The sequence below is a fragment of the Panicum hallii genome, chromosome 6 (assembly GCF_002211085.1).
Source record: "Panicum hallii strain FIL2 chromosome 6, PHallii_v3.1, whole genome shotgun sequence".
Taxonomy (NCBI): domain Eukaryota; kingdom Viridiplantae; phylum Streptophyta; class Magnoliopsida; order Poales; family Poaceae; genus Panicum; species Panicum hallii.
Genome location: NC_038047.1, coordinates 40,053,539 through 40,066,684, shown reverse-complemented (window position 1 = coordinate 40,066,684; position 13,146 = coordinate 40,053,539). Strand labels below are relative to the sequence as shown.

General features: G+C 50.7%; 2 protein-coding genes across 2 annotated transcripts; one reads left to right on the top strand and one right to left on the bottom strand.

The window, feature by feature from the left end:
• The first annotated feature begins 588 nt into the window (after positions 1–588).
• Positions 589–6,056, top strand: LOC112898311 (nitrate reductase [NADH] 1-like). The gene is made up of 4 exons (XM_025966660.1): positions 589–1,588; positions 1,682–1,822; positions 4,048–4,280; positions 4,377–6,056. The coding sequence occupies exons 1-4, from the start codon at positions 589–591 to the stop codon at positions 5,724–5,726; spliced, it is 2,724 nt and encodes a 907-aa protein (XP_025822445.1). The 3' UTR covers positions 5,727–6,056.
• A 505-nt stretch (positions 6,057–6,561) lies between these two features.
• Positions 6,562–11,301, bottom strand: LOC112896561 (nitrate reductase [NADH]). Its single transcript, XM_025964575.1, has 4 exons — positions 10,178–11,301; positions 9,900–10,040; positions 8,340–8,572; positions 6,562–8,215 (listed from the first exon to the last, which is right to left on the bottom strand). Exons 1-4 carry the CDS (start codon positions 11,202–11,204, stop codon positions 6,878–6,880), a joined length of 2,739 nt encoding a protein of 912 aa, XP_025820360.1. The 5' UTR covers positions 11,205–11,301; the 3' UTR covers positions 6,562–6,877.
• Between the last annotated feature and the right edge of the window lie 1,845 nt (positions 11,302–13,146).

Genomic DNA, 13,146 nt, shown 5'->3' with positions numbered 1-13,146 from the left:
GTTGGCATTTCTAGGTGCATAGTTTTTGCTATGTATCTAGGTAGCGTATATCTAGGTGTATAATAGAAATTATGCACGTACAAATATCAAAACAACATATAATTTAAAACGGAGGGAGTATGCAGGTATTTCCAAAGACAGCTTCTTTATCATGACTGCTTACATATGTAGGTACATATTTTCAAAGACAGCTCTTTATCACGAGTGCTTAAGGTAACCACGTTCCCACAAGCAACTTCTTATAATACCCGCTTATGGAACACTCTCTCCGGATGAATTTCTTAAGAAGAACCCGCTGTAGAGATGACATTAACATGAGGGCCACCCTCGCCATCTCCGAATTATCTGGGCATAATGAGCCCTATGTAGAAAGACATGTAGCGTGCTGAGTGTCTTCAAAAATCATTTTTTTTTTGGGAGTGTTCTCTTACGAGTTTGATTTGTCCAAGGGCCCAGGCACGCAGCACGTCGGCCTTCTCCAGGAGTGTGTATATATATGCCACCCAGACGGCCTTCTCCTGCAGGCATCACTCCTCCAGTCCTCCCCACACTACCACTAGCTCATCATCATCTGAAAGCATCATGACCATGGCCGCTTCCGTCGAACCCACGCATCTCGCCCGCCTCGAGCCGAGCTCCGCTCAGATGCACGCTTTCATGAACGGCACCAGGGCGTACCCTCCTTCCCCGCGCCTCTCTGACCGTGGCATCACTGCCCTTGTCTCGTCGCCGTCGCAGCCGTGGGACGAAGACGACGACGACGAACAGGACTGGCGCGAGCTCTACAGCTCGCACCTTCAGCTGGAGGTGGAGCCAGCGGCGCACGACCGGCGCGACGTGGGCACCGCGGACACGTGGGTCGAGCGCAACCCGTCCCTCATCCGGCTCACCGGGAAGCACCCGCTCAACTGCGAACCGCCGCTGGCGCGCCTCATGCGCCACGGCTTCATCACCCCGGCGCCGCTGCACTACGTGCGCAACCACGGCGCCGTGCCGCGGGCGGACTGGGCTGCGTGGACCGTCGAGGTGGCGGGCCTCGTCCGCCGCCCCGCGCGGCTCACCATGGAGCAGCTCGTCCGGGACTTCCCCGCCGTGGAGCTCCCCGTCACGCTCGTCTGCTCCAGCAACCGGCGCGGGGAGCAGAACATGGTACGGCAGACGGTGGGCTTCAACTGGGGCCCCGCCGCCGTGTCCACCTCCGTGTGGCGCGGCGCGCGCCTCCGCGACGTGCTGCGCCGGTGCGGCATCGTGCCGCGCAGCGGCGGCGCGCTCAACGTGTGCTTCGAGGGCGCCGACGGCCTCCCCGGCGGCGGCGGGGCCGGCACCACGTATGGCACCAGCATCCGGCGCGAGTGGGCCATGGACCCGACCATGGACGTCATGCTCGCCTACATGCAGAACGGCGCGCCGCTGCTGCCGGACCACGGCTTCCCGGTGCGCGTGGTCGTCCCCGGCTGCACGGCCGGCCGCATGGTCAAGTGGCTCCGCCGCATCGTCGTCACCACCGTGGAGTCCGACAACTACTACCATTACCGCGACAACCGCTTCCTGCCGTCCCACGTGGACGCCGAGCTCGCCGACGCGGAAGGCGAGAATCTCAACTTTCCCAAGCAAGTCACACGGTTATTTCGATCGACTTGTTTTTCACTTGACTGAATCTCTGAGTTTCGATGAAATGCAGGGTGGTGGTACAAGCCGGAGCACGTCATCAACGAGATGAACATCAACTCGGTGATCACGACGCCGGGGCACGACGAGATCCTGCCCGTCGACGGCGTCACCACGCAGGGCGGCTACACCGTGAAGGGGTACGCCTACTCCGGTGAGTCGCGTGTGATAGATCTCGGCTGCAGGAATGATCGATCCTTTAGTTTCTTGGTGCCGACAGCCCGGCATTCGACACTGCACTACCATTTTACAATTCCTGCAGCAGCTTTTGTTCCTCGTTACTAGCATGTTAGAATATACTTGTGAGTCATGCATAGATCATCACAAACTACAAAATATTCTCTTCAGAAGTACAGGCGGTTTATATGTGGACGGTGGCTGTATGCTGTTTGCACTATCCAGAACGTATAGAATTTCGGTTCAAAAAAAAACGCATAGAATTTTTTTTAAGTAACATGCACCAGATGTTCAAACTTAACGTTCAGTACCATTTAGGTACCTACCATTTCAAAGTAGACATCTAGATCCATAAACCTGTTAAGTGTATACTTTGAGATCCAAAGCACCTTAATTAAAAATAATAATTGTGTATGTGGTAACTCTTCATCGAGCCTGAGATGTCCCAATGCTCGATTATTACATGCTTACGTACGTCACACTTTAATGCATAGTGCATATCAAGCTTTTTTTTTAAGCCATATAGGCTAATAAATCTTACTATTAGTAATTGGAATAATTGGAAGCTTCTTTTGAAGCTTCCATGTGAAGCCACCTAAAATCCTAAGTGGACACTCTAGAAACATAGAGAAATCCTGAAAATTCTCACAAAAATTAAAAAATCCTGCCATCAATCCAACAACTCTAATCATAATATAGATATTGGATCTGCTATCTTTTCTAATAAATTATCCACTTCTACCATTATAAAAATAGACTAAAGTAACCCCTAAACATGTATCTAAATTACCCACCTATGGTATTATAAAAATAATACAAACAACCCCCATAAATTTGCATATAAATTATTCAATTATATCATTATTAAAAGTTAAAGTAGCCCCTAAATCTGAATCTAAATTATATAATTATAATAAAATATTAAAGTGCACCAATATAAAATTCCAAATTACTATTTTTATCAATATTAATAAATTATTATTTATATAAAAATACTATCCACGATATGTGTCACCATGTATTCATGTATGATGGAAGAGATAAGAATACCAATTTACAAATAAATGGTTCAATTAAATATATATCAAACACACATGGAGGTGTACTTTTGCAACTAGATAATGATAAATATGTATTTTAGAGTATGTGTTAAAATATTTAATAGATGAAAGAGGGCGTGAGATAGATAATTATAATTATTAGCTATAAGCTTTATTTTTATATTAATTTTAATTAGTCTGTGTGGAAGTACAGGTTGATAGGCTAGTTTATGCTTCGAGTGTCACTAAAATAAATTTAGGACTCTAGTGTACATTTTTAAAAATTTAATGGACTAATTAAATGCTACGCAACAAGTTTAAGGTTCGTTGATGTTATCCTCTATTGTGACCTCAAGCTGCCTAGCTATCTTTCTTCTCTTTGACACGATTCTAAGCCCCAGGTTAGGGTTGGGGATTAGAATTTAGGTGCCCACCTGATTTGGTGGGAAAGCCACACCAAGATTCTTGCAGCGGACCGATTAGATTGTTGAACTCAGGATGTTATTAAAATATCTATCCAATCTGGATTTGAGACAGGACATCTTAGAGTAAAGCCTAGGGAAGTCTTCCCCTATTTGAGTTTTTTTTTTTTGAGACAGAAGGCCATGGAAGCATGTTAGTCTAGCAATGGTATGAGGTGTTGTTGGACACAAGTCAAGGCGGGCTATGGGCGGACCTCGGGCTATGATTATTTTGTTTAACCGTGTCTGATTCGAACTCGAGAGATTTGGTTTTGATACCATATTGAATTGTACGCATCAACCAGTTCAAGTTCAATCCAAAAAGTTAATCTGATGAGACGTGGACACAATTCACCTATACTTCTTCAGTAATGATCTACTATAGAAAAAGGAAACCAGCCGGGTATCACCGTCACAAGGCACACTTGGGAAATGGTTAGACGATGGTGCGCATATGAATTAATTGAATCAAGATTCAGGGGTTCTAAGCTAGAGGATAGGTGAGCGTGTTGTGTCGGATTTTAATCTAACGACAGATTGGGGGCTAGTACAAAACGTTAATCCCCATCTTTTACTGCAAAAGGACTGAGCAGAAATGACAAAGGAACAATTTTCCAACAAATAGATCAACTGGACTGAAGAAGCGACCGCCATTACACCATTACATTTACATGATGATTTCTCTGTTTTCTGTGGTGTAGGTGGCGGCAAGAAGGTGACACGGGTGGAGGTGACGCTGGACGGCGGCGAGACATGGCTGGTGTGCGACCTCGACCACCCGGAGAAGCCCAACAAGTACGGCAAGTACTGGTGCTGGTGCTTCTGGTCCGTGGAGGTCGAGGTGCTTGACCTCCTCGGCGCCAAGGAGATCGCCGTCCGGGCCTGGGACCAGTCGCTCAACACCCAGCCCGAGAAGCTCGTCTGGAACCTCATGGTACGAAGCCGTCATCTATTGGCAGTGGCAGATCGCTCTGTTTTTCTGGTTGATTCTGATGATACTCTGCCATGGATTGTGGCATTGTGCTGGCAGGGGATGATGAACAACTGCTGGTTCAGGGTGAAGGTGAACGTGTGCCAGCCGCGTAAGGGGGAGATCGGGCTGGTGTTCGAGCACCCGACGCAGCCCGGCAACCAGCCGGGCGGGTGGATGGCGCGGCAGAAGCGCATCGACGCGGCGGAGGCCGCCGCGACGGCGCTCAAGCGCGGCACGCCCGATCCGCCCACCACGAGCACCGCTGGCGCCAGCAAGCGGTTCACCATGGCCGAGGTCCGGGAGCACGCGTCGCGGGTCTCGGCGTGGATCGTCGTCCACGGCAGCGTCTACGATTGCACCGCGTACCTCAAGGACCACCCGGGCGGCGCCGACAGCATCCTCATCAACGCCGGCACCGACTGCACGGAGGAGTTCGACGCCATCCACTCCGACAAGGCCAAGGCGCTCCTCGACGCGTACCGCATCGGCGAGCTCGTCACGACAGGCAACAGAGGCCGCGGCTCCGACGCCTCCATCCACTGCGCGTCCAGCCTCTCCCACCTCGACCCCATCCCCGGCGCCGTCAAGCCCCCCGCGCCCACCGTTGCGCTCTCCAACCCGCGCGAGAAGGTCCCCTGCCGCCTCGTCGACAAGAAGGAGCTCTCCCGCGACGTCCGCCTCTTCCGCTTCGCCCTGCCGTCGGCCGACCAGGCGCTTGGCCTCCCGGTCGGCAAGCACATCCTAGTGTGCGCCGACATCGACGGGAAGCTGTGCGCGCGGGCGTACACGCCGACGAGCGCGGCAGACGAGGTCGGCCACTTCGAGCTCCTCGTGAAGGTGTACTTCAAGGACGAGCACCCGAAGTTCCCCGACGGCGGGCTTATGACCCAATACCTGGAGTCCCTCCCGATGGGCTCCTACATCGACGTCAAGGGGCCGCTCGGCCACGTCGAGTACACCGGCCGCGGCGAGTTCCTGATCAACGGCGAGCCGCGGCGGGTGCGCCGCCTCGCGATGGTCGCCGGGGGGAGCGGGATCGCGCCGATGTACCAGGTGATACAGGCGGTGCTGCGCGACCAGCCGGAGGATGAGACGGAGATGCACCTCGTGTACGCCAACCGGACGGAGGAGGACATCCTCCTGCGCGGCGAGCTGGACCGGTGGGCGGCCGAGTTCCCTGACAGGCTCAAGGTGTGGTACGTGGTCGACCAGGTGAAGCGGCCGGAGGAGGGGTGCGGGTACAGCGTCGGCTTCGTGACGGAGAATATACTGCGGGAACACGTGCCGGAGGGCGGCGAAGACGCGCTGGCGCTCGCCTGCGGGCCGCCGGCGATGATCCAGCACGCTGTCGCGCCGAACCTTGAGAAGATGAAGTACCACAGGTCCAGTTCTTTCGTCGTCTTCTAAGTTCCGTAGCGCCGTGAGTTCGTTGCCACCAATAAGAAGGTTTTGATTTGCGTCTGCTCGATCGGCAACGACAGGAGAAATATTGCATAATACGATATAGTCCTACAGAAATGTATATTGGAAATAAATAACTTGCAGTATATATAGGGATGAATAAGTGGAGCATAGGCCCACATGTAAATGGAACATCATTGTATACAAAAAGAAAAATTGTGTATTGGGGATTGGGGAATAGCCCAACCCCTGGGGTGTAAGTTAAGGTTATTCGGATAAAACTGTACAATAATGTGTGTATGGCAAATTCAAAAGTGCTATGGTACCATGCTATATACTCCCTTCGTTAAATTGTAAGTTGTTTTGGCAAATTTATATATATAGATTTTGCTATGCACCTAGATAAACATTATGTCTATATACGTAGCAAAAATTATACATCTAGATTTGCCAAAACAACCTACAATTTGGAACGGAGGAAGTATGTGTTAGATCGCATTGTCATTATGTTAGATTTGGATCTTCATGAATCTCTTATTAGAGGTGTACGTATATTGGTACAGGTCATAGGTCTAGCGTGCGCTCTAGGGGGTATGTGTTGGTGTATGTGTAGAGTGTGGTGGGTGTGTTTGGGCGTGCGTTCAGATACTATAACTTGTATCCAGATCTGAGGATTAAAAGAACTACATCTTATAGGAACTCCTCGCTCTTTAAAAGGTTGTTCATGGAAACAAAAAACAAGAAGCTGCAAGCAAGAAGAGAAAAAATACAGAAGAAAAGAAACAATACAATGCAATTTGCTGAACTCATGTTTCTCTTCTTGAAACAATTAACATACATATTCAGCCTTAAATAAAAAGTAACATATTCAGATATAATTTCCATCAGAAGGCTAAGAGCAATAGTTACATGCTAGTAGTACACAGGAAGAAATAAACAGCCTCCTCAGAATTCACGAGCTGCACATTCTGAGGACAAAGCGATCATGGCCTATGTGCTGCTCTAGTCTCATAATTCTTGGCTAGAGCAGAGTACAAGTGTACAACTTATAATCCCTTCATCCCACAACCCTCCATCTCTCAAGCAATTTACGCTGGCAATTCGACTAGTTTTTTATATACATATACATCTGGTGTGTGGTAGTACGTACTGATGTCTTAGAAGACGATGAAAGAATTGGCCATGTCGTACTTCATCTTCTCCAGGTTCGGCGAGATAGCGAACTTGATCATCGGCGGCGGCCCGCAGGCGAGGGCCAGCGTGTCGTCGCTGCCCTCCGGCACGTGCTCCCGCAGGACGGCCTCCGTCACGAACCCGACGCTGTACTTCCACCCCTCCTCCGGGCGCTTCACCTGATCGATCACGTACCATACCTTGAGCCTGTCCGGGTAGTCGGCCGCCCACCGGTCCAACTCGTCGCGGAGGAGGATGTCGTCCTCCGTCCGGTTGGCGTACACGAGGTGCATCTCCGTCTCGTCCTCCGGCTGGTCGCGCAGCACCGCCTGGATGACCTGGTACATCGGCGTGATCCCGCTTCCGCCGGCGATCATGGCGAGGCGCTTCGCGTGGCGCTGCTTGCCGTTGATCACGAAGTTGCCGCGGCCGGTGTACTCGACGTGGCCCAGAGGCCCCTTGACGTCGATGTAGGAGCCGATCGGGAGCGACTCCAGGTACTGGGTCATGAGGCCGCCGTTGGGGAACTTGGGGTGCTCGTTCTTGAAGTAGATCTTCACGAGGAGGTCGAAGTGGCCGATCTCGTCCACCATGCTCGTCGGCGTGTAGGCTCGCATGCAGAGCTTCCCCTCAATGGTGGCGCAGACAAAGATGTGCTTGCCGATGGGGAGGCCGAGCACCTGGTCGGACGACGGGAGGGCGAAGCGGAAGAGGCGGACGTCGCGGGAGAGCTCCTTCTTGCTGACGAGGCGGCAGTGGATCTTCTCGCGCGGGTTGGAGAGCGCGAGGGGCGCGGGGGCCCTGGCGGCCTCGCGGATGGGCGCAAGGTGGGAGAGCACGGACCCGCCGTGGACGGAGTTGTCGGAGTTGTAGCCGGTGCCGGTGGTGATGAGCTCGCCGATGCGGTAGGTGTCGAGGAGCGCCTTGGCCTTGTCGGAGTGGATGGCGTCGAACTCCTCCGTGCAGTCGGTGCCGGCGTTGATGAGGATGCTGTCGGCGCCGCCGGGGTGGTCCTTGAGGAACTTGGTGCAGTCGTAGACGTGGCCGTGCACGACGATCCACGCCGACTCCTGCGACGCGTGCTTGCGCACCTCCGACATGGTGAACTGCTTGCCGTCGGTGGTGTTGAGGAAGGGCGTGGAGGTGCTGCGCTTGAGCCCCGGCGCCGCGGCCTCCGCCGTCTCCAAGTGCTTCTGCCGCGCCATCCACCCGCCCGCCTGGTTGCCCGGCTGCGTCGGGTGCTCGAACACCAGCCCGATCTCGCCCCTGTGCGGCCGGCACACGTTCACCTTCACCTTGAACCAGCAGTTGTTCATCATCCCCTGCGGAAACAAGATCCATCCATCAGAGAACAACCATCAGAATCCACATGCACCAGAAACTATCAGAGCGCCATGCCCTGATGCAAGGGGAGCTGCTGCAGCATGCCAATGGCAAAGTTCGTACCATGAGGTTCCAGATGAGCTTCTCGGGCTGGGTGTTGAGCGACTGGTCCCAGGCCCGGACGGCGATCTCCTTGGCGCCGAGGAGGTCAAGCACCTCGACCTCCACGGACCAGAAGCACCAGCACCAGTACTTGCCGTACTTGTTGGGTTTCTCCGGGTGGTCGAGGTCGCACACCAGCCATGTCTCGCCGCCGTCCAGCGTCACCTCCACCCGTGTCACCTTCTTGCCGCCACCTACGTCCCAAAACACACAAAAGTCAGTCAGGCTCAGCTCACCTTCTACCCTGACCCCGTCACTTTTTTACCACAAACAGTAAGTTTCTTTTACTGCCAGGACAGGTAAAAATGGTTGGTCATTGCAGTTCTGATGGACACAAGGATCTTTCTTTTAGCTGCGATTGGCCGCTAAGATCGCGGCTCTTTTCGACCACGAGTGGACTTGTCAAATGTTTCCCAACCGGCACCAGGTGCAACCTATACATGTTCCTGTTGCCACAGCCCACATGAGCCGACAAAGCAGACACACAGCGACAGCTTTATTGTTTGTTTTTCCTTCAACACATAACTCAACAGCAGCCTCTTTGACTACTGCAGAAGCAACAATTTTTTTTTTTGGATGTGTTCAGCTGAGCAGCTTTTGGAGGCAACGAAGTGCCAACACGGCTTCATGCATGCACGCTTTGTGCAGCAGAAAAGTGCACATGCTGGGCACACCAAACTATCAACTTGTTCATGGTTTCCCAGCACCCGGTTTCCAAGCTACTACTTCTAGTCATTGAACCTGTGCTAGTGAAGTCGTATAATCATGAACGGGTCCTACTTGTTTGCAAGTTGCTGGTTGAGTAGTGATTTGAGTATCCTCGCTCAGTGCCCTTGGTCATCTGAACTTCCTCAACAGTCAAAAGTTCAGTGACACCAAATTAAAAGTGCGTTTCTTGCTACGTCATGTATGCCTTGTTAGATTCCTTATTGCTAACCTTCGTGAAAGAATCAAACTTTGTGGTTTGGGAGATGTGATGTCGACAGTTTAACAATTATTAATTGGATCTTGGTAGTGCTACCATTGGCTGTCGATCTTCAGATTTTTACACCAGGGACTGCTTACTTGAGTTGCAGGCACGACAAAAAAGTGTTTGTAAGTTGTCAAAAGTTTTAAAGCTGCTTATCGTGCCAGGTGGAATTTAAAAATGTTCCCTTTTTTTGAAAAAAATAGAATGGAAAGGCCTTCTTCAGGAATGTCTCTTCATGGCACCACTAGTCGTATTTCCTAAGTCAGATTATTTTTCTGAAAATCTAAGTCAGATTATTTTTCTCGAATTAAGAATATGGCAATTTTAACAAGCTAGCTAGTTTAAGGTGCATCGACTTAATTACTTGTTCGCTATGTCTATGCTAGCTTGCGTCTAAATGGAAGTAGTCCTGTATGTAAGCCGTGTCACGGCACCGCCACGAATATGAAAACACGTCGCCAAGTTTCTTATTCGTATACCCAGATAACTAAGCAAAGTCACAGTCAAAAAGAAAGAAAAGTCAGGGGTTCCCGGCGTGTAGTAGGCCTTACCGGAGTAGGCGTATCCTTTCATGGTGTAGCCCCGCTGCGTGGTGACGCCGTTGATGGGCAGGATCTCGTCGTGCCCCGGCGTCGTGATCACCGAGTTGATGTTGAGCTCGTTGATGATGTACTCCGGCTTGTACCACCACGCTGCGCATTTTTGCAATGATCACAAGAGAAATGTTCAGCCATCGGATCGTTTCAACCAGCAGAGATCGAAAATGTTCGAAATCTGATGCAGGATTGCTGGTGCAGATGCCTCGTGCTTCCATGATTTTTTTGGTTACCTTCGGCATTGGCGAGCTCGGCGTCGACGTGCGACGGCAGGACGCGGTTGTCCTTGTAATGGTAGTAGTTGTCGGACTCGGCGGGGGTGACGATGATGCGCTTGAGCCACTTGACCATGCGCCCGCCGATGCAGCCGGGGATGATGACGCGCACGGGGAAGCCGTGGTCCGGCAGCAGCGGCTCGCCGTTCTGCATGTAGGCGAGCATGATGTCCCGGGACGGGTCCAGCGCCCACTCGCGCGTGACGCTGGTGCCGTACTTGGACCCGCCGCCGCCGGGGAGGTCCTCGGCGCCCTCGAAGCAGACGTTGAGGGCGCCGCCCCTGCGGGGCATGATGCCGCACCGGCGGAGCACGTCGCGGAGGCGCGCGCCGCGCCACACGGAGGTGGACACGCCGGCGGGGCCCCAGTTGAAGCCCACCGTCTGCTGCACCATGTTCTGCTCCTTGCGCCGGTTGCCCGCGCAGGCGAGCGTCACGGGGACCTCGACGGCGGGGAAGTCGCGGGCGAGCTCCTCCATGGTGAGCCGGGCGGGGCGCTTCACGAGACCCGTCACCTCGACGGTCCACGTCGCCCAGTCCCCGCGCGGCACGGCGCCGTGGTTGCGCACGTAGTGGAGCGGCGCCGGGGTGATGAAGCCGTGGTGCATGAGGCGTGCCAGCGGGGGCTCGCAGTTGAGCGGGTGCTTCCCCGTGAGCCGGATGAGGGACGGGTTGCGCTCGACCCAGGCATCGGCGGTGCCCTCGTCGCGCGCGTCGTGCACCGCGGGCTCCACCTCCAGCTGCAGGTGCGAGCCGTAGAGCTCGCGCCAGTCCTCCTGCTCGTCGTACTCGTCGTCCGACGCGTCGTCGGTCCGGCCGCGGGGCGGCGAGACGAGGGGAGGGAAGCCGCAGCCGCGCACGGGCGAGTCAGCGCGGCGAGGGATGTGGCTCGCCGGAGGAGGGTACGCCTTGGCGCCGTTCGTGGCGCCGCCGCGCACCGGCTCCAGGCGGCCGAACTGCTGCCGCGGCTCGACAGAGGCGGCCATGGCAGGAGGAGAGGTGGTGTTGGTGTTGCTTGCTGCGCTCTGCTGCCTGCTGCTGCTGGTGATGGAGTAGCAGTGGCTGGCCTGGAAGAGGCTCGTATTGGTGCCTGCGGAAGCTAGGCAGGCACGAGCGGCGTATATATACACGGGCGCGGCGCCTCAGAAGCCAGTGTGCGCCACATGTTCTCTGCTAGTCCTAGCTAGCACTCTCCACTAACGCTTGGCACTTTGGGTAGTACTCTTCAACGCCACAAAAATTGTTGGTCTCCTGATTCTTGTTTACATTGTAATACTACTGGCCTTCTACCTTGTGTTCCAACCCAGAAAAGACATGATATCGCTGTGTGTACTTATTATTCGCATAAATAGGCATTTCAGCTTGCACCGTGGTACCCAAGATATCAAATTTCCTCTATAGAAGAATTATGGGTGTCGTCATATTTTTCTAAATATCGATGTGTTTACTGTTAAAACATCAAGGTAAAGTGTTATAATATTTTAGAGAAAGTGTCAATATTTTACTTAAGTAATATCAAATAAAATGATTTCATCTATCGAAGAACTACGAGGGTAGAAGGTCACAGAAGTGTGACAAATTTTTAAGACATTGTAGAGACACAAACGCCTGCAAAAACTCGCGCGCATACACTCACCCTTAAGAATTTATGATGCATGTCCTACACCTAGGGACGCGTTCGAAAGATTAGGCCAACAAATATTCAGATTCACGAAGTCACCTAGGTGCCTTGCTGTTGATGATCATGTTGTCTAGCCTGTCCACCATTGAAAAAAAATATTAGCAGAAAATACGAACTTCCATGTTGCGTCAGAAGCCCAAACCTAGGAGGACAGGTTACACATCAAGAAACATTTATAATATTTTAGTGAAAATATCAATTTTTTTAGACTGCTAAGAGATAAAATAATTTGCCCTAGAGAATAATTATCTAAAGTAATAAGAGTCATTTTGCTGGTCTTAGAATAACAAAGAGCTATCCCTCCTGAAACACACAAACTTAAAAATTCCTACTGGATTGTACTATTTTGTGTAAAATTTGTAAATTTCAACCGATTCTAATATCTTATTATTACTAATTGGAGGCTCCTTTTGAAGTCTCCACATGAAGCCACCTAGGATTCTAGGTGGGCACTCTAAAGAAATAGAGAAATGCTAGAAATTCTCATAAAAAAAATATAAACATCCAGCAATTAATCCGAGAATTCTAATCATAATAGCCATGGGATCTGTCATCTTTTCTAATAAATTACCCACCTCTGCCATTATGAAAATAGGCTAAAGTAGCCCCTAAACATGTATCTAAATTACCCACCTCTGCTATTATAAAAAATAATCTAAAGTAACCCCCTAATCTTCATGCAAATTACCCACATATGCTATATATCATAAAAATAATGTCAAATAACCCTCTAAGTTTGTATATAAATTATCTAATTATGTTACTATTAAAAGTTAAAGTAACTTCTAAATCTGAATCTAAGTTATATAATTATAACAAAATCTTAAAGTGCATCAATATATTATTTATGTTATTGCTTTTGTAAAAATACTACCCATAGTGCGTGTCATGTACGGGGAAGATATAAGAATACCAATTTTTATATTGTTCACGTAGTATAAATAGATGGTTCAATTAAATACATATCAAATACGTATAGAGGTGTGATACAAAGTGAAAAGTATTGTTACTAACTAACTGAGTATGTATCTTTAGAGTATTGTACGTTAGAATATTTAATAGATGAAAGAATATTTAATAGATGAAAGAGAGCAGGGATAGATAATTATAATTATTAGCTATAAGTCTTATTTTTATAGTAATTCTGCCAGTAATAGCAAAGTATAATTATCTTAAAAAATTCTGTTTAGGATGTCCACCTATGTATAATGCATCTAATCATCCAAACTTTCCCCAACCACAAACGG